Source organism: Rhamphochromis sp. 'chilingali' (genome assembly GCF_963969265.1).
Source record: "Rhamphochromis sp. 'chilingali' genome assembly, chromosome: 11".
NCBI classification, from domain to species: domain Eukaryota; kingdom Metazoa; phylum Chordata; class Actinopteri; order Cichliformes; family Cichlidae; genus Rhamphochromis; species Rhamphochromis sp. 'chilingali'.
Window position 1 is genome coordinate 23,182,019 of NC_137938.1, and position 21,269 is coordinate 23,203,287.

A 21,269-nucleotide genomic window follows, 5' to 3' on the forward strand; every position below is an offset into this window, starting at 1 on the left:
CTCTTTGAATTTCCTTCATTCTCAGATGATAAGAAGGAAAAGCCAGCCGCTGCCATGTCTAAGGCTGCAAAGTCAGATGCGCCTTCAAAGCTTCCAAATCCGCCTGCGAAGGCCTCTAAGAACAATGCTTCTGCTACTACCACCACAACCACCCCAGTGACTCCCACATCTGCTACTCCTACAAGTACCCCAGCCACCCCTCTGGGTGTCAATCTGGCCAAGGTGGACCTGGGAAAGATTACCTCCATTCTCAGCTCGCTAACCTCCGCCATGAAGAATACAGGTATGTTTGTGGAAGAGGGACAAGACTTTCTGTGTTATGCTTGGTGGTTATTAGACAAAATTTAAAAAAAACAAGACAAACTGTTCTGTTTTGTGAAAAAAAAATCCAGGACTAGACGGGCTTTAAAAGTGTTACTTGATATTAATTTAGGCTATCTTCCTTCTAAGATCAGCTTCTTATGTTCCTCCAGACTACTTTCCACATCAACAGCAAACATCATTTGTGGGCCATCATCTGTGGTGATGAGACTATGATATTGAAACTTGTAAGATCAGGACAGTTACAGGTTTGTGCACTGTGAACTTCAGAGAGTCAATGTGAAGTTCTGCTCTAACATTTTAGGGCATGTCAAGGAAAACATTAGCGCAAGCGCCGTGAACTGAACTGTGGTGTGTTCACCGTCGGCCATACATACCAGAAGGAGCCGTTTAAGGGGACAGACCTGGACTTCAAGTTCTGACCTAAAAGATGATCAGCTATGGATGAGAATATGATTTTTGAAAGGGAGATTTTAAATCCAGGAATATTTTTAGGTTCTTTTTTTGTTTGTTTGTTTTTTAAAGCCTCTCTGCTATAAAAGCTTCATTCTCACTCCGCTGAGTGGGCAGGTGGTTTAGAAACCCAAGTTTGTGAATACAATAACGCGAGAATGAGTTCATACTGTAGGTGCATCTACTGAAAAGCTCAGATGAGTTTTAATGTCAGTGACCTTGACATCAAGGTTAAGGGTCAGTGGTCAGGTTATCTGAAAATCACCTAATTTTCCAGTTCATAGCATAGGTGCATTTACTAGGAAGCTGAAGGGTAGAACTGGCAGCTGCCACTATATATTTTTGTTATTTTTTTCCCCATGTGCTTAATTCTAGAACTTTCTGATTGTACTTTTTGTTTTATAATAATCTGTATTCATTACAACATTTTCAATTGAATGTCCTAGAATTAACTACATTGATCACTTATCTTTTCAGACTTGAATCTAGATGTTCTTCAACCCTGACTGTGCTCACAAAATATGAAATGCTAATTGAAATTATCAACAAATGTGCTTATGTTTCTCACTCATTTTAGCCCTCCCTCAAGAGCCTGCAATGGGTTAGTGAAGCAATGTTAACAGTATTTCCAGGAATATGTAATGACCTCTGCATTACATGAACAACTCTCTTGGAAACTGTAAAAGTGGTTGTGGTTAATTATCTGTGGAGCCATTTCCAAATAAGCCGCCATTACATTTTTCTGTGTAAAGAAGACGCACATCACCCAGCGTAGCTCAATGATTTGTTTTTTTTAAATTATGTCTGGACAACAGGGGATCTCTGTGGAACAGACTAATGAGCAAAGTCAGTTGTTGACCATGCAGCTCATACTTGCTGGTTAACTTTAATGTTGTTTTCAATTTATTGTTGGAACACAGAACATTTTTTCCAGTTTAAGACGTTTTGTTTGATTCAGTACATTTAAAATAATTTTGTTAAATTTCTGGGGCTGCTTTGATCTTTCTCTCTGCAGCAAGCCCATCACCTCGTCCATCTCCTGGGACACCCACAACCCCATCTGGCCAATCAGCAGCCTCCAAAGGAACCCCTCCAAGCCCTGCCTTGGCCAGTATCCTGTCACGTGTTGATATCACACCTGAAGGGATACTTAATGCTCTGTCTAAAACCAACACAACAGGTAAGATCCATATATTTGGCTTATTGAATTTCTTTAAGAATAACTAACGAAGTGACCTTGTTTCAATATTTGTCACACTTTGTTTTTGTCAGGTTTGTCCTCTTTCCTGCATAGTGTGACTAACACCACCTCTGGTGCTGCTGCTGGTACACGAACCTCCCCAGAATCAGCACCTTCTAAAGCTCTGCACACCAGCACCCCGACCACCCCAACTACCCCAAAAACGAAAGCTGGTCTGGGGAACAGCCACAAGCGAGAAACACCTGGAAGAATCAGAGACTGGGGGAGAGAGAGACAACTGTCCCCTCCTCCTCCACCACCTCCCCCCCCTCGCCCCTCAGCTCCTTCTGTCTCTCCCCCCAGCTTAGAATCCAAAATCAACAGTTTCCTGCAGGGTAATCCAGGTTTTAGTCTCGCTCTTGGTGATGTTAGTCCTGATGGGGTGGATGGGACCCCAGTGAGAGACGAGGCAGCCGGCACCCCAACCCAGGATGAGATTATGGACACACCTGCAAGTGTGCCAGAATCTGTGGGCTCATCTGGAGGTCATAACCTCTCACCCACAGCCTACCGCAATGAACCCTGGGATGCAGCTATCACCCCGTCGGGAAGCGGCAATGATGGAGACTTCCTGCCCACCTCCCGATATGGCGCTGGAAGAAAGAGCGGCACAAAATTAAAAGACAATGAAGTGATGCATGTGAGGAAGCTGGTCTCCTCTTCTCCTAGTAATGACATGAAGGGTAAGAAGGATGATCAGCAAAGTCAGCTAAGGATGATGGGAAACAACAGAGCAATGGGAGAGAGGAGGCCCTGTGCCGGCTCTCGTAAGGCAAGCATTGGTTCAGATGAAGGAGGTCAGTGTGGAAAAAAAGAAGACAAGTTAAAAGGTCAAATGTCTCCAAGTGGAGATGGGAAGGAGGGGCAATACCATCGTATTGAGACACTCGTGTCACCCTGCACCGAAGGGGCACCCATTCAAACTCTAGGCTACTCTAATAGACCGCTCACTGGAGAGCGCATAAAGACAGTAGAGAGCATACGCGTGATTGGTCGAGGCTCTCGACGGGGAGGAGGACCTGGAAGTCGACCAGGAGGAGCCATGTGGTATGAAGAGGAAGGATACCTGGAAGCTCAGCCTCCCTCACCACAACTTGTCCCCCCTCCTCTTAACATTGGCCCAGGGGGCACAGAGGACATGACCCCCTCTATGCCTCCTCCTCCCCCACATCTCCTACTCCCCCCACATCTTCACCCCCCTCCGCCCCTTCCTCATCTTCCTCAAACTCAGTATCAGTTGCCTTACCACACAGAGAACATCCAGACTCCTCCTCCATCACACCTCCACCAAGTTCCTCCTCCTACATCTCCCTTCTTCAGCACACCTCCAGCAATCCCTAGACCCCCTCCACCCCCAATACCACAGCGCCATTCCCCTCCACCTACTCACCCTGCTGTACCCACTGCAGTCATGGTAGGAGGGGTGATGGTCCCTGCTGACCGGCCTCTGCCACTTCCTCACTCAGTCAGACCTGAAGCTGCAGAGAGAGGTGGAGTAGGGCCAAGAGGAGGCAAAGTGGCCCCCCCACCCCTCATGTCATCGTTGCTAGGCGAGCCCCCTAAGCTTCCCCGCCCCGGCACAGTAAAAGAGCCCTTTGTTCTCTGCCATGCACCCCCCCTCCACCGTCCAGGTACCCCTGGTGTTCCTCCACCTTTATTGGGTAGAGTGAAGGAGCCTCTGAATCTACCTCTTCCATCCCCGTCTCCCTCTCCCACATCATCTGCAACCTCACCCTCCACACCTAATTCCCCTGCAGTTGACACTGCTCCTTCGCGCTCACTTACCCAGTCCGCTGCCCTTCCTCTCCAGAAACCTTCTGCTAGTCCTCCAGGGCAGCCCCGCAACCAAAACCCTAACCCTGTTCCCCTCCTCACCTTGCCTACTCCTCGGCCTCCAATCCTCTCCGTTCCCATCTCACAGAGATCCCTGCTGCGAGGCCGAAACCCTCAGCAGCATAATCAAGATCTACCCATAGGGGGGTTTCGTGGGGGAAAGCGCCCCGGGCCTCCATTCACAGGTGGTCCCTTGCATGCACAGAAGAGGCCTTTCCTACCCCCACGCTACTGAAGTGGTCATCTGCGACAAGCTGAATGAGAAGTGCAAGCCACACATCTAGCAGTGCAGTGTGTGTGTTAGCCCTGCTGGTATGAGCCCAGATATCTTTACTCTGTTAATTAGCTTGAATTAAAACTACCTTAGGTTGTGTGTAAATAGCTGATTTAAATTGTCTTGCTTCAGCCAGGTAGCCAGTCATCTAACACTGCACAGTAAAGCTAAGAGGTTATCAGTTTCATAGTGCAGATTGTTATGTAACAACCAATAATCTTTTTTCTTTTTCCCCCACAACAATTTTCCGTGCACAAGTTTCATTCGTTCTGTTGCAGGAATTGCATACCTGTAAGAAGAAAAAAGCAAAATAGTTCAAGAAAAATGAAACTACATTTCAGCCCTTTCAGACATGCTGGTGGCTTCGTTCGTCTGTTACAGTGACGGCATTCTGTCATTCAGACATGGGTCGCTTTGTTTTTAATGTTAATGTTCCTCATGGCTTAGGGACATAACCACGAGCTACATGGGAATTGCCATACTGGATTATTATGTGCATCCATTGAAGTCTTATCCACAGACTTGTGAAGATTACTTATCTTAGCCATTGTTCCCTAAAATAGAGGTCTTTATATTTATGTCCATGTCTGCGCTGTAGCAAGTGATGGCTATTCCTGCCCCTCCCTCATAGGCTGGAAACGTAAGTTAATCCAGTTAAAATACGATGTCTATGTTATATAGCGCAATTGTGAATATTACCACTGTACTGGATCCCACTTAGTAAAATTATAGAAAAGTGACTAGAATGCTTATTCAGACATGAAGCGAACAAGTTACAAGAGATAATTGAAAATGAGAGCGTGTCTGAAAGGGGCTTCAGAGTTTTCCTGTGTGATATTTTTTTTTTAATTATTATTATTATTATTTTAATCTGAGAAGAGAGATGCTGGATAAAAGAAAGATGGGTCTCATGATATTGAGGAAAAACAGGGCTGTAGTTTGGCTTTTTGGGAAATGCGTTTGTTGGCTTTTTTGTTTTGTAATGAAGCTCAATATCACTCATCTCCAGCATGCTGTAGATGACGCTTAACATAAAAACTGTAAACAGTTGGAAAGCTAGATCAGGAAAAAAAACCATCTAATTTCTTTCACCCATACAAAACGGACCTTTTACAGGGGATAATGAGCATGCAGTGACTTCTGAGATAAATTTCACAGCAACAGCACAACTCTAAGAAGTCACAATTTTTTTTCAAGAAGTCCAAGCTGTTTTGCCCGTACTTCCAGTCTTTGTACTCTGCTAAGCTCATCTGTGTCTGCATCATATTTAACAGATGAATAAGAATTACTGCATTTCCCAAAAATGTCAAAGTAAAACAAAAATGTCGGATTGAATTCATGACAGTAATCTCTTCTTCCATGAGAGAGAGAGAGAGAGAGAGAGAGATTTGAAGTGATTTGTTTTTCAGGTGAGATTAAGACTTATTTCCAAACTACCCGCTGTAAATAATATTCTTCTGCTCAACCTTTTTCCACCCTTCTGTCACTCTCACTGTATATTTCTAAGCTTGTAAATATAAAGACTGAGTTGACATAGCCCCCCCCCTCTCTTTTTTTTTTTTAATTTTTTTTTAAAGCTATTATCTCTGTACATGAGGACAGTGATCGTTGTTCACGCACCCCGTCTTTACTGTGATCGAGGCCTTGGATAAGCTTTAGCCCAGAAGATTTTCTCTCCAGTACCTATCATGTGTTTATGTCCTCCTTTTGCGAAACCACCGCACAGAAGAGGAGGCTGAAGATAATTATGCATTTTTATTTCCTATATATAAATGTCTACCTGTGCGCGCTTCACATTAGACTGAGTCATGAAGATACTCGGTAGTGGATGATGGGATGGGAGGGAGTATTAGACTTTGAACCACACCCTTGCTAGGCTTCAATATGTACTCTTGAATAAAATCCAGAGTTTCAATTCAACTGGGAGGGGGAGGTATTTTTATTTGGTCACTATCCATCACTTGAATTGCGCTGTTTGACTTTACCTTTCAGATTGTTCTCATGCATTTGCACAGCTACCATTACATTAACATTTAAAGCCTTTGTTTTTCAGCTGTGCTTTCTTGCTAGGTAGACTTGATGCTTTTCCATTTGTAGGAACCCACAGATGGTGTTTAAGCTAATTAGGATTGCATGTAAAATGGTTCATTTGAATACTTCCAATTGTTTTGGCCCTTTTCTCTATATTGCTAATTTCATGCTTTTGCTTTCAAGCGTCTGTGCTTACCTTGTGCTCACATGGGCTTCACCCTAAAACACTTGTGCACCTCTCACCACTTTTAAGAGGTAAAATAACAACGAAGAAAAAGATTAGCACGATGGCCTTAATGCTCCCTCTTGTCCAGAAATTGTTTCCATAATACTGACCTCTCTCATACATTGGTAGTAGTTTACCTCTACAAGTCAGAGGTGCAGTGGTCTCACATCTCTAGTGTTTGATTCAAGTGTGTGTTGAAGCTGTGGTGAAATTACAGTTTTATCAATATGCTGAAAACCTTCCTGCATAAAGTCTCTGAATACATTGTTTAAAAAATATACCCAAATGTAACCACAAAGCATATTTGTCACTACAGCGTTGGCACACTGGTGTTTTCCTGAATGTTTATACGTCTGTTACCACCCTCTGTAAATTGTTATCTTCACAGTCACATGTAGGAGCAGCTAATAATCAGTTTGCAGTGTTCACATTGCACACAGAATAATTGTAAAACATCTTCAAGTTCACCTTCTCGTCCCTTCCTCGTGACCTTAAGATAACTTGGTTTGACCAATTGAAAATGACTGACAAAACTACCAGCCTGTTTGTGTGTGTGTGTATATATATATATATAAGTTGAACTGCTTTCACTGCTGTTCTCATCAATGATGCTATATCACCGCCCTTTGAGTGTCCAATCTTTTCTGGTGTGATGAACATGCACACATTCTGCAGCTTTTATTTTTGTCACAGTGAATATATGCATACTTAAGGGGGGAACTATATCTTATGATATTATTTTTAAGGATCAAAACTATTAGAGGGGTAACATTTTCAGTGCATTAATGAATTGACTTAAACCAGCCTTCACATATTGGCAAATCTTTTTTTTTTTTCTTTTTCTTTTGCTTTACAGACTGTAATCAGTCTGCTCCATTTGCCATTTTCTGTATTTGTTGTTGTTTTGGTTCATTCTGTTTAAAAAAAAAAAAAAGCTTGCACACTACACCACACACTGTTGCTGGAAAGCCACACTTTACAATCAAGTTCATTTAAAAACCCTGTACCTATTTCTGGACCATATTTGCAGAGCTCACTTGAGACATTGTGACTGAGTGATGACTCACCTCTAGTGTGTAATTAATATGCCCACAGTAAGACCAAACAGTGGCTGCACAGTGTTCAGCAAATAATTATTTTTTACATTCATTTAATTTAACATGATGCAGGATAATTTATTCTTGTTGTGGATATTTTCTGCTACACATTAGGGCCCCTGTTCCTGTTAATCTGCTGCTAAAACTTTTAAAATGTCATACAGCTGAAATGTAAGGTCTTCAGTGCTTATTAAGACATCTGAACCTTTAGGGAAAATACTAGATCGACTTTTTGCCCTTATAGAGGCCAACAGACATGTGGCGTGTGAAGCATTTTAATTGCAAAAGGCTTTTACCTAATTTTAACATGGACATGATGTTAAACCAAACACAGTTTTAAAACCCTACCTATAATATGGTTTAATCTGCTAATTAAGGTGATGTCACCAAGTAATTGCTGGGGTAATTTAAAGCTGAATGGACTGTATTTACACTGTAAAGTCCAGTAGATTTCTCTCATAGAGCTGTAGCTCCCCCAAGCGGCAGAGCAGAAGTACTTCGGCTGCTGTAGTCTTTAAGTCGTCCTTGATGAAGCCGCTTCATCTCTCCGTTGGGTTGTTTTACCCACAATTTCTAAATCCAAAATATAATGACGCTCCTTTTCAGAATCAGCTGGTTTGTTTATTAATATTCTCAGCTTTTTAAGTCTGTTCACAAAATTAAACGGCCAGTGAATAGTTTTATAATTAAAATTATTTAGAGCTTTTGACAGCGAGTCTGTAGAGGGCAGGGTTTAAAATATGTCCCTTATTTTAATAAGAGCTGCAGTGAATGTGGTTTTCGGTGAAAGTCAAACTGTATTCATCTTTCCTCCCTCCGTGTTTTAAAATAAACTTGTACTTTGGGCACTAAACTGATGCACACTTGCAGCAGGCTCGGGAAGCTAAGAGCACCGATTCTGCTGCTCAGCTTGTGGGCCCGTCGTGATGCAGCAGGTCGGTGCTTCTCTGAAATTACTTTGTTTTGCACGCAAGCTCTCAAACACCGTTTTGCAGTGTTCTCCACAAACGAGAACGGTCGACGCATGCGCTGTTTCGTGTAAATTTCAGCATATGTGACTCCAGTCTGAAGCACCTGACCGGACAGTGCGTAATTTTATTTTTGAAGGCTAGAGATGTTTTCCCCCATCGCGCTCTTTCTATTTCCCCTGCGTTTAATTGCGCGCCCTGGCGTAGATGTCAGGAGCGCGCACGCTGAGACGGAGCTCCGTCATAACTTTTCAGTCTTTACGTCAACGCTGCTGCCAGTAACCCGTGCTTTCCGGTGTTATGGCCGCTTGCAGTGAAGGGGACAGTTATATGTGGTAATGGTGAATGAAGCGGTTGTTTTAGGCAGGGGTGTTTGGTATGGCGGTGACGCAGCTGCTTCGGCTTGTTACCTGTCGTTCGACAGCTCGTGCGACCCTTTGCGCGCAGAGGAAGTACAGCAAGGTGCGGTAAAGCAGTGCACTGAGTGAGGCTAACGTTAGCAAGCAGCAGTGTTTTCAGTGAGTGTTGTGAGCTGCTGTTGATGCTCCTGTCTGTTAAATGTGCTAATGGGCACATTTGTCGTGTGGTAGCTAAGATTAATGTGCTTTTAATTCGGTTTTATCGTAATTTTGTTTCATGTTTTGGCTTCTTTTTTTTTTGATAGCCATACCCGGTTTGTTAATGTATGGGAAATGGTGATGAATGCAAAGTTATAACTTTGTTTTTAATTCAACTTAAATATTTATTTCATATTGAATTATCAGCTATTGTCGAGATTGGATTTTTCTCTTTAGTTTTCGCTGATATAAATATGTTAACATTATTGTTGTTGTTATTGTTATTATTATTATTATTATTATTATTATTATTAATCATGTTTTTCTGACACAAGATTTTGACAACCAGTATTACAATACGAACAAGACTCATTTACAATAAACTTAAAAAAAAAAAGGGTCCTGATGCTTTTTGTGTTGACAAATCAGCTCAGTACTAAAACAAAGAACTTTGTGGACTTCCTGAGGACTTTATGGAAATTTTGTAAGAAAAGTTAGTTTTTGTTTTTTCTAAAAGTCTATAGAGTTTTTTTTGTTTACGGTCAGTTAACTACGTTTTTGGTTTTTTTTTGTTTTGTTTTTTTGTTATAACCAACTAAAACAAGTACTGATATAATAATACATGGGTAAAAACTTTTGGATTTTCTTTAAGGCTATTCCTAAAATGTTAATTCTGTTTAATTTTACCTTGGGGCCATGGTGATTAAAGGTATTATGGCTTATTAATTAATTAATTGAACAAGTTTAAAATCCATTCCAGTTCATTAATTATGTCATGCCAACACCTCCATAGTCTTATAAAGTAGTCCTTTATACCCTTCATAGATGAAGAATTGTCTTAAGGTGTTATTACAGCTGGTTTGGAAAAGCCTTCACTGCGTTAAACTGACAGGTGTTTCAAATATTTAGTCCATCCCATGCATATTAGTGATGAGTCTGTGCAGTGTAAGCTAAATAGTAAGGTAAACATATTGAGGGGCTATGCTTGTGTATGTCTTTGCATTATGTTACTCATTCTGTTGGGGCAGTAAGATAAGTTCAGAATATATTATTGTGTTGCTAAAATCCTAAATGCTTGTCTGTCTCTCTTAGCTTTACTGCATATGCACTTAATTTCTGGAGGTCTTATTTGACGGGTTTTCTGTCATCTTCAGATTTTAGTTCTTTTGTCCTTTTGCTTCTTGTAAATAATTTCAAACCAAATCTTTATTTTTTGCTTTACAGGTGAATGCATCTCCTGCCTTATCTGAACGACTGCAGATCTTTGAGGCTCTCAGGGAAAAACGTGGAAATGGGAAGCGTTTTGAATCGACAGAAATGCCCCTCCGTATCCGGCTGGTTGACGGCCGGATAGTTAAGGGAACAGCTGGTGTCACCACACCGCTCTATGTTGCTCGGAGTGTGAGGTAAGTACCCAGTTTATACTGTTTGGTTTAATATGTTTAACTGTCGTGATATAACTGTGCTTTTGCACGTGTTGTTTCAGATTGAAAGGAGCCCTGGTGAGTAAGGTGAATGGGGAACTCTGGGAGCTTGGACGACCCCTAGAGGCAGACTGTGAACTACAACTTCTGGGGTTTGATACAACTGAGGGAAAGCAGGTAATTACACAGTTCCCCGCTGTTAACTTCCTTTAAGTATGTGCAGTTTCCCCTATTTGACCTGTAAGTGTGATGTTGATGAAAAATTTGTTTTGAAGGTTTTTTTAAAAACATTTTCTCACCTCATTCAGCATCATCATAAGTTAGAAAATAAATAAAGATGTTAACATGCCATGTAACATGGCAAACAAAAATTGAAACGACACTTTAACTGGGACCAGCAGTAGTGGGATGAGAGCATCTTTGTGTTTCCTTGCTGTTTTAATCTACCATCCCAAAAGTACAGTGTAGATGTCTTTGGCGCTCACTCATTACGACCCTTGATTTCACAGGCAGCCTGGAGAACAGGGGCGTGCGTCCTCGGTGGAGTCTTGGAGGGCATGTTTGGTGCTGAGGTGTGCAGAGAAGGAACATCAGAGTTCGGGCTTTTCTGTGATTACCTGTTGGACAACAGGTGATTACTATCTATCAGATATGAGCTCTGTCAAAACTTCATCTTTGTGTGCTCACAAACGCAAAAGAGGTGGTGGTAGTTACATGATGGTTGTTATTTCAGTTTTTCAGCTTCTTTTTGTTTTAAAGGGAAAAAAATCCTGACCTTTCAAATAAAGTGTATATTTTTTATTCATGAGTTTAATTAGTTACTAAATTGTATTTATATGCATGCTGTGTATAGCTGTTCATTATTATGTGCTGCTTTAATGACACCGTTTCCACCTTATGTAACTCGTGCCGGCTGTTTGACCTGTATGGCATGCTCCTGATTCTGACTAAACTGCAGCTGAAGTTTTGCCTGAATGTGACTTCATCTACAGTTTTTTGTCTCTGAGTGATGTGGAGGCGAGGTGTAAGGAGGCGGCAGCACTCAAACGTCCTTTCTCTAGACTGGAGCTGAGTATAGAAGAGGTCCAAGAGCTATTCCAGGTCTGCAACATGCTCTGTTTGTTATAATATAATATTGATGACAGACATTTTCAGTGCTGACACATCTTTCTTTAATTCTTTATGTAGAGGAGGTAAGTCTTAATTATCAAATCACTGTGGCATAGCTGTTCAAGCTCCTTCCTCACACTTTTAATGCACCAGCTTATATTACGCCAGGAAGCAGGAAAGTTTTGTTATTTTATATTTATTTCCACTTTAAAAAAAACACTGGTGGTGTAGCAGCATTGTGCCATGCTGGCTTGAAGCATATCTGAGTAACCTTTGATAGGATGTGAATAGCAGTTATGTTACTCGCTTTTTAAGTGTGACTCCTGTTTTTAGTCCAGCTGTGATATTTGTCTGTCCTCGTGTCCATGTTGAACTTAAAATCGGTTTTCTGTGTTTTCTTCTTACAGAGCAGTAAGCTGAGGCTGCAGTTTGCTGAAGAGCAGATGAATGGCGCCACTGTCACAGTATACAGGCACGTAGGAAAACTTCTTACCTGCCAGTGATTTAAAACACTCACCAGTAAATTAACTGGTTTCAACCATTCTGTGTGGCTCAGGTGTGGAGACACTATAGCGGTCTGCAACGGCCCCCTCCTCCCACACACAGGCCTCCTCACAGTCTTCAAGATGCTGCAGGTATGTGTTTGTGTATCCAGTCAGTGTATTCAGTCCTTTGCTCGTCTTTCTGTTTTCTCTTTTTGTGTTTTTGTGTTTCACTGCCAGTTTATCTATTTTATTGTTTTGCTTTTCTTAAGCAAATCAAGAATTTGTTCTATTCCTATGAAAACTGTATTTCATATGGCAGTGCTATCACAATTTTTCACACTCAAACACTATATGACTGCAATGAAAGAGGCAGTGCCATCTCATCAGTTAAAATCTGTTTTATTTGGACCTTCGTGGCTCTCTCTCAGATGGGACACATGCTGTGTGAATGGAATTTTCCTCATCCATATTGATCCAGGGAGAGAGGAAAGTTTCCATACCAAGCTGTCACTGGGCAGACTGGGATTCCACAACAGAAAGGGCCTGGAAATATCAGCAGCAGGATGTTGTGTTTGTCAGAGGCCAGATTTCTGTTCTGGGCTCTTAGAAACACACGGCCATCCGTCCCTCTCATAACTTTCTCTTTTGCCACGTCCATGTTCACCTATTATTTTCTCCCCACTTTTCATCTCTGTACCATTCCAGCTGTCCTCTGTGACCCTGGCCAACCAGACAGAGTCCTCCGGTTTGACACGACTGTTAGGTGTGGCCTTTCCAGGTGAGAAAGAGAAGGAGGAGTGGGAGAGGGAGCAGGAGGAAGCGAGGAGGCGGGACCACAGACGCATCGGGACGGTAAGACGGAAACCGTACATGGGTACAGAAGATGATGCCATCTTAAAAAGTGAAATAAGAACCTTTTCATGTTCTTCCACAGGACCAGGAGCTGTTCTTCTTCAATGAAGTCAGTCCAGGAAGTTGTTTCTTTCTGCCTAAAGGAGCCCACATCTACAGCACACTCACAGACTTCATTAAGGTGAATTATTTGTTTGAGCTTATATTTGAATCCCCTAGAACTGCACCATCACAGCCTTGTTACACCTGTAGAAAGCATTACAGATAAGAAACTGTATGAATATAGCGCAGGGACAAAGGGTCGTGGATAAACATGTCATCAAACCTCATATTTGGCCTGGGCCTCTCACTGCTTAGTTGTGGCTTTAAAGAATGAACACAGCATTACACAGGAAACATTTTTTCTCTAGTTAGTTTGCCTGTTTGTGGTACATCAAAAGTTGTTTAATCAAAAATCAAGAAATAACTGTATAATGGTTCAAATGAACTATCTGCTTGCAGAAAAAACCTGTTAAGTGAGCTCCGGCCCTTTTCAACACCGCTTATGCAACTAAAACCAAAAAATGCCCCACAAGCTTTAATTTGATTATTCAAAATCCAACTGTGACCTTAGTTGGTTTTATATAATGATAAAATGCCGCTTATGCAGGAAGTTGTTCATTGAGTGTGTGTATTTATTGAATGTTGTCCATTTAAACGTAATAACACGCATCAACACGTGCTCTGCTGATTGTAATGCTGAGGTCATACGTGTTCATGTCAGCGGTCAGGATGTCAGCCTTTTTAGCCTAAAGTCTCTATGCTGTTTGACCCTGTGACCATTTGACCCTGTCCTCCACTCATTGTCACTCAAGTCCTTCCTTCCTGACCTCTCATAGTGTGAATACCGAAGGCGAGGCTTCACTGAGGTCGTGACCCCAACGCTATACAGCACTGCGTTATGGGAGCGCTCTGGCCACTGGGAGCACTACAGCAAGAACATGTTCACTGTGAAATCAGAGGACTCTCAGACCTACGCTCTCAAACCCATGAACTGTCCTGCACACTGGTGAACACACACACCTTACCTACCTGTGCTCGGGTGCCTTTGCAGAGACTGACTCTCCTTTGTTGTGTTCAGCCTGATGTTTGAGCAGCGCGTTCGCTCGTGGAGAGAGCTCCCTCTGCGATGGGCCGACTTCGGGGCGCTGCATCGTAATGAGCTCTCCGGCGCTCTGGGAGGTCTCACTCGCGTTCGCAGGTTCTGCCAGGATGACGCGCACATATTTTGCACACCTGAACAGGTACGCAAACAGGCAGATGATCTCTCGTTTCTAAACCAAGGCATGTTTAAGTGGGACAGACGCTGTAAACGAGACCCACGTGGAACCGCATTTCAGTGATTAGATGGGCTGTGTAAATGACTCCTGAGACATTCCAGGAAGCTTTAGCCTGGATGAATGAAGGTCTTTGTCCTTTTCAGACTTTGCACCTCCGTATGTAAGCCTTTGTGGCTCTGCAGTAAATCTGATCCCCTACATGGAGTCTGCAGCCTTCCCATGATACTGTTCCTTCAGCCTTTCTGTTTGCACCTTGTTAATTCAGAGATGGTGGTCACATGATGATCACCACTATGTCAGCCTGAGAAATTCGATCTTGGTTTAATTTTTACACTCTCAGTTGTTGTTGGTCTCTCAGCTGTGTACACTTTTCTGTTATTATTATGTCCTCATGTTGACCTCTTCCTGACTTTTCTTTCTTTTTTCCCAGCTGGAAGAAGAGATTGTGACTTGTTTGGACTTTGTGAGGAGCGTCTATCAAGTGTTTGGGTTTTCCTTTCACTGCCTGCTGTCTACGCGACCCACGCCGTGCCTGGGGGAGCCTGATCAGTGGGACACTGCTGAGCAGGTAAACAGACACGTTGACACACTCTCCATCATATTGTGTGCTAAAAGCAGTCCTACACAGACACAGCTGTTCAACGTGTGTGTGTGTATATATGTGTACTCTTGAGTGGCAGCCAGGGGGGAGGCATTTCCACTTAACCTATCAGTTATGTAAGTGGTACTTTCCAGTCGAGAGCTGCTTTGCGTCAGGCTGTTGGGTAGATGTATATCTCCAAATCTCCCGAGCACTTTTTAAATGGGCACAGCAGCAATCTAAGCTGATTCAATTGAGTGTAATTTAACATAACAGTTCTGAGCCTGCACAGTTCAAACACAGACATGGCGATCATAATGTGCTTTAATGTACTTATATTCTGTCATGCAACTACTTGCTTATTGTGGACTTTGGTGTGTGTGTGTGTGTGTGTGTGTGTGTGTGTGTGTGTGTGTGTGTGTGTGTGTGTGTGTGTGTGTGTGTGTGTGTGTGTGTGTGTGTGTGTGTGTGTGTGTGAGAAGCAGTTAGAGAGGAGTCTGCAGCAGTTTGGTGAACGCTGGGAATTAAACCCAGGAGACGGAGCGTTCTACGGACCAAAGGTCAGTGAGAAGGAAGACGTGCACTTAATGGACTCAGGAGTAAATGTTGTTTATCACTGTTTGTTTACACCAAAGCATCGTGACATCAGTTTAGTCACTTCCTCCTTAATGTAAAAAAACTTTAAGGGAATGTGTGTTTTGTTTTGTTTTGTTTTGGTTCTTTTTGTTTGTTTGGGGTTTTTTTATGTTGAAGCACTATTAAAGATTTACCAGGAGAGCTGATTAGCTTAGCATATTGACTCAGAAATGGTGGAAGCAGCTACTTTTGGGACAGCTACCAGCACCTCAAAAGCAAGCCAAGAAATGGTTTTAGGGTGGTCTCCATGTGGGAAAATTCTTTATCAGGTATAGCAACTTCCGAGTCTTAACTGCCTGACTTGTATCCTCAAACTGGAAAAAAACATGACTCTAATTCAGTCCAACTAAAAACTAAGTCTAACAGCTGGGTTGTTGCTAATCAAATGCACTTGACTGACTGATCATCAGAAAGTGTTGCCACTTCTTTTAAAGCAGAAGTTCTGACAGTTGGCTGGTCTGGCCACAATAGGAGTGAACGTCCCAGGAAATTCACCCCAGGGTCAGTCCATGCAATGTTCAGAAAAACCCAAGGTCTACATCTCAGACTCTACGGTCCTCAGTTAGCATGTTAAAAGTTGTGACAGTACAGTTATAAAAAGACTGAACAAGTATGACTTGTTTAGAAAGCCTCTTCTATCTAAAAAGAACAAAAAACAATGCTTAGATTTGCAAAGTTCTGAATAAACCAGAGACCTCTGTAACAATGTCCTTTAGACAGAAGAATCCAAAGTGGAGATGTTTGGTCATAATGCTCGGCAGCACATTTGCAAAATACCGAACGCAGCATATCGGCACAAACACCTCATAGCAGCTGTCAAGCTCGGTGGTGGAGGGGTGATGATTTGGGCTTGTTCTGGGGCCCCAGGGCCTGGGCCCCTTGTTGAGATGACCAGATGCAACAGGACAACAACTTAATGCACTGCAGCAAATCTACAATACCCCAGTTAAAGTCCAGACCTCAACCTGATTGAAACTCGGTGTAAAGGAGAGTGGGCTAGGACTCTACAGTTGTTGCTCTACCAGCTACTGAATACTGGGCTGCACTCAGTTTTTTCCACAGTAGTCCAGTGAAACCTTTGTTTCTCACAAGCCTGTAACAATGTGTTCATCAGCTTAGAGGTACTGGCAGGTAGATCATTTTTCCATTTGATACAGAGCCAAGCTTACATTTTCTCTTCATTATCTCTGAAATCTTGGGAGAACAACAAACAAGAGCATTTCTCAAGTTTTGACAATAATAAAATTAGATTTAATGATTTTAATTCCTCTAAAGGGGATTTATTTATGTTGCAACGCAGATTAAGACATCTTTGTTCTGCTTCGGCTCTGCACAGAGAAACTACAGACACGAATTATTGTAGTTCACAGAATATTTAGAGGTTTTGTGTGCGTTTGCTTTTGTTTGTTTGTTTTTGTTTATTTTTAAATAAAATTGAAACGACAGTGCGGCAATGACCTTTGCTTTTTTTTGGGGGGGGGGGGGTTGAGACTTAATTTATCTTTCCAAGAAGAAGTCGGCCTCAGATAAACGTCAGCGTGCTCATGTGGAAGCACTGAGAGGAGGCGATGGGTGAAGTCAGGTTGAGCTTAACCGCTCGTTGAAACAGAGAAACGTGTATCCAGGATTTTTAAACCACAATCTAAGCAGCTAATCAGCTTCTCTCAGAAACCCATTTCTAATGATTCAGTGCACAAAAAGGTACTTTGTCTCAGAGCGCTAAACTGGAAGGGAAAAGTGAAGCCCGGTAATAACGCACGCCTTCATGTTTCATCAGATTGACATCCTGATCAAAGATGCTATTGGCAGACAGCACCAGTGTGCCACGATCCAGCTGGACTTCCAGCTGCCAATCAGATTTGACCTTCAGTACGTCGGGTGAGTCACTCATAAATTTCAGTAGTTGGCATTCAATCTCTTTAACATTCCTGCACTGATTTAAACCACTACTCCTTTACAGTTGGCCACTTCTTTTTGTTGAGAATGCATCCTTGTGTGTATATATATATATCTATCTCCAGTAATCACTCGGGATAAGATGGCACAAGTCTAACTTTGGGAGCTAATTTGATGATGAAACATTAGCACTTTATTGGATTTATCAGCTCAAGTGTGTCGAATTTGGTCCACATCTACTGAAGTGTTTTTGATTATAATCTGATTAGATTATATGTTCAACAATAGATTAGTGTCCCATTGTAGAACAGTTTATAGGAAAAGTAGGTTAGAAATAAGCAACAGAGATCTGCATATTTACTTCCACTCAGCTACTTCACTTCAGTATAATGTAAAGTTCACAATACTGTCAAGAAGAGTATTTGTGTCTGTAGCTTGGCCACGCTGCACCACCTCCTGATCTCTTTTTTTGTAACCTTTCTCTCAGACGAGACGGACAGTTGCACAGACCAGTAATGATCCACAGAGCAGTGCTGGGATCGCTGGAGAGGATGATGGCCATACTGGCTGAAAACTTTGGAGGGAAATGGTGAGAAGATGATAATGCACAAAATCTGAATGTACCCCGTTAGTGGGATTATTGTCCTGTAGCTGTACGCTAACCTGTCACCCCCCCCTCTGTGCCTCACCCAGGCCTCTGTGGCTGTCTCCGGCTCAGGTCGCAGTTATTCCTGTGGGGGGCAACAATGAGTCGTACGGCAGGCAGGTCAGTGTCTGATGGAAATTTGCTTCGGGTGCATAAGCAGACAAAGTGAACTTTCATCCTGCCATGATTAATTTGTTCTTTAATATAAGAGGTAGATTACAGATACAGTCTTAAAAGAATGAATCCCTCTCTCTCTCCTGTTAAGGTGGTCCAGCAGTTCCATGAAGCTGGCTTTATGGCAGATCTGAATGACGATGAGGGAGCCACCTTAAATAAGAAGATCCGCTCTGCTCAGCTCGCCCAGTATAACTACATATTTGGTAAAGATGAATAACTAAGAGGCTACTTAAAATACTAAAGACTGCGACTGTTTTTCAGTACTGTTGACATATTTGACAGTCTTTTGTGTGTGTTTCTGTGCAGTGGTGGGTGATAAGGAGCGTGAGAGTGGAACAGTGAACGTGAGGAGCAGAGGGGGTAAACAGCTGGGCAGGAGGCCGACAGAGGAGGTGCTGATGTCCCTCACAAAGCTACGGGACACCAGAAGCAACCTCGATGAGTTTTGATGATGTCCTGGAAATAATGACTCACTGATGAAATGTTTGTTTTACATGTTCAGTCTGTTGCACTTTGGCTTTGTCTGAAGAAGCGGCTGGTTAAAGTTGGAATAAAAGTATAAAACACTGATGTTTATGTTCTGCACTCATTGCTGATTTTGTCCTTTAATGGAATTTGCTGATTAAACTGTCCTGCAAAAAAGAGACTGGAGAGAGAGAGATTTAAGGCTATTTAAGGATCGCCACACTCTTAGAAATAATGGTGCCAACTATAAGCACAGAGTCCTGCCACCTGCTCCCATAGGAGAACCCTTTGTGGTTTCTGCTCCAACCTTTTTTCAGCCTTTTGAGAGGAAACGTAACACAAAGGAAATGTGAAAAGTTACACTCAGTCTCTGGCGGTGCTATCCAACACTTCTTACTGTTTACACAAAAATGTGTGAGTTATAGTAGGTTGTATCCTCATGGACACACAACCGTTTGCAGTATAATCACTAGTAACCAAGAAATTAACACACTTAAAATATGTCACATAAAAAAGCGAAACCTTTTAATTTTATACTTGTCTTATAGTTTTTGGCTCTTTTTAAGCATCTTTATTACAAACTTACAGTAATAAACTTGATAAGGTACACGTGTGTACCTGCACCACCCCCACTTTTGCTTTTCAGAACTGCTTTAATTTCTCATGACAGATTCAAAATGTGAGATTTTGGTCCATGTTGATGCGATCGTATCACACATGCTGCAGGTTTGTTGGCTGCACATCCATGATGTGTATCTCCTGTTCCATTGCATCCCAAAGGTGCTGTACTGGATTGCGATCTGGTGACTGTGGAGTCCATTTGCATACATTGAACTCAATGTCATGTTCAAGACACCAGTGTGAGATATGAGCTTTATGAAATGATGCGTCATATTTTCTTACTATCAGCTCTGACGTCAAAAAAGCATTTTGCCTCAAACTGCTGCTCACTGGATATTTTCTCTAACAAAGTGGATGATGAATGAATTTCGCTAGAGCTACATTTCCATCTTTTCTACCCAAAAAGGTTTTACTCTGTATCACATTCATTAATAATACAATGATAATAATAATACATGCTATAATTACCAATTTGCATTCGATGACTCACACATGTATTTAAAAGTCTTGGAACAATGATGGATAACAAGGTCACAGCCCACTTCCTGCTATGAGTGACTCATAAGCCGTCTGCAAACAACAGAAAAACTGAAAGTCCAACAAAAGCAGTAGGAATGAGAGTGCCTAATAATGGGAACAGTGGAAAAGAACCAACCTGTTAAGAGCCTCCACTGGCACACAGTCCTGGAAAAGTGGGGAAACCCCATAAAGAAACATAAATGATACACCTTTCCACAATAAAAGCCCTCGCCTAGTTTAATGTAATGAGAGCAGGGTTGAGTCTAGAAATGCTAAATGAGTTTTAAAATTAACTGGTATACTGATAAAAGCCATAAGCTAATATTCAGTGTCCCATCCATGAGTTTAGAAGTACAGATGAAACCCCAGACTCTTCAAATCTCACTTTTTCTTCTACAGGATGCTTAAAATGTTCTTTATATAGTTTCTTATGGAGATTATGCAGGTTTAGACTTTAAGGGTCAGTCACTTGGGTGGAGCTACCTGTTGTAAAGGCTAGGGTAGTGGTCCCTTGGGGAAGGAGGAACTGAACTGAAGAGATTATACTGCTGTGGCATTACTCAGCTACCAATGCAATTTGTTCCCTATAAGCCATCAAACGTGCAAACCTCCTGCTTATATAAGCATGCGCGGTGCTATCTGAGCAGAAAGCCGGGCATACCTTTAAAAGACTGGAAGAAAGGGAGGACACAGAGGGAGATTTGACTAAAATAGGAGAGAGAGCAGCCGTGTCAGGGCTGTGTGTTTTCATGTGTGTTTAGTGGAAACAGCCAAGTCAAGGTAAAGGTCAAAGGAATTAGAGGTTTTTTCCTTTTTAATTGAGAGAGGGCAGCAGGATGGAAAAGACATCAGTCACAACAATGACACAGAGGGAGAGTGGGAGGTGTGAGCCCCGAGAGAATAATCTGAGTTGACTGGACAAAAGCAACCGCTTCAACAAAGCACACTGTGAGACAGGTAGAGTGACCGTGTTCAGGTCCTCCCGACATCGCTTAGTGGGCCGCAGAGAGGGAAGCTGGGGCAAATTTGTAAAAGCTCTCTGCTGGAGCTGGTTTGAAAGTACGTTTAATTGAAGCACAGATCTGACTAGAAGCGAGAGTGCAAACACAGGCAGGTAATTTGAGCATCAAATAGTAAATTAGCTGACGCTTTTTACCACAAGTCTCACTCATGCAGGGACATTCACACACAGATGGATGCACCGGTGGTGACACCTTAGGGTTCAGTATGACAGGCTGGAGAAGCTGGGATTCAATTTACCGACCTCCTGAATGATAGACCACCCGCTCTACCACCTGAGCTGCTGTGACCCCAACAGAGAATGATTCTAATGGGAACATTTATCCCATTAGACTGCATAGAAACACCATTAAACACACATTTTTTGCCAGTTAGTTATTTTTGCTTCTTTTCTTTTTTTTATTGCTGAGATATAAATCTGAGATCTGTGGACTTTCTAATACAATGGAAGTGAAGGAAATATCCTTTGCTGTGCTAACAGCCTTGAAAATGACAGCCGCACTGACAGCTCTACGGAGC

At 42.3% G+C, this 21,269-nt stretch overlaps 1 protein-coding gene across 4 annotated transcripts in view; it reads left to right on the plus strand.

Moving 5' to 3' along the window:
• Positions 1–18,695, plus strand: part of tars2 (threonyl-tRNA synthetase 2, mitochondrial) — a 31,033-nt gene extending 12,338 nt beyond the window's left edge. The window contains exons 1-18 of one of the 4 annotated variants that reach the window (XM_080897127.1): positions 3,970–4,159; positions 10,225–10,406; positions 10,487–10,601; positions 10,934–11,055; positions 11,417–11,525; positions 11,942–12,006; positions 12,091–12,169; positions 12,725–12,871; positions 12,954–13,052; positions 13,750–13,919; positions 13,992–14,154; positions 14,621–14,758; positions 15,253–15,330; positions 17,184–17,284; positions 17,790–17,891; positions 17,996–18,068; positions 18,214–18,328; positions 18,432–18,695. In XM_080897127.1, coding sequence (XP_080753253.1) covers positions 4,106–4,159; positions 10,225–10,406; positions 10,487–10,601; positions 10,934–11,055; positions 11,417–11,525; positions 11,942–12,006; positions 12,091–12,169; positions 12,725–12,871; positions 12,954–13,052; positions 13,750–13,919; positions 13,992–14,154; positions 14,621–14,758; positions 15,253–15,330; positions 17,184–17,284; positions 17,790–17,891; positions 17,996–18,068; positions 18,214–18,328; positions 18,432–18,574 — 2,055 coding nt within the window. In that variant the 5' untranslated portion in view covers positions 3,970–4,105 and the 3' untranslated portion in view covers positions 18,575–18,695. Of the gene's footprint in view, positions 1–25; positions 284–1,789; positions 1,955–2,046; positions 4,160–8,671; positions 8,962–10,224; positions 10,407–10,486; positions 10,602–10,933; positions 11,056–11,416; positions 11,526–11,941; positions 12,007–12,090; positions 12,170–12,724; positions 12,872–12,953; positions 13,053–13,749; positions 13,920–13,991; positions 14,155–14,620; positions 14,759–15,252; positions 15,331–17,183; positions 17,285–17,789; positions 17,892–17,995; positions 18,069–18,213; positions 18,329–18,431 lie in introns of those variants that run through there. The other 3 variants (XM_080897126.1, XM_080897128.1, XR_013973483.1) reach the window with 3 other exon arrangements.
• The last annotated feature ends 2,574 nt before the right edge of the window (positions 18,696–21,269 follow it).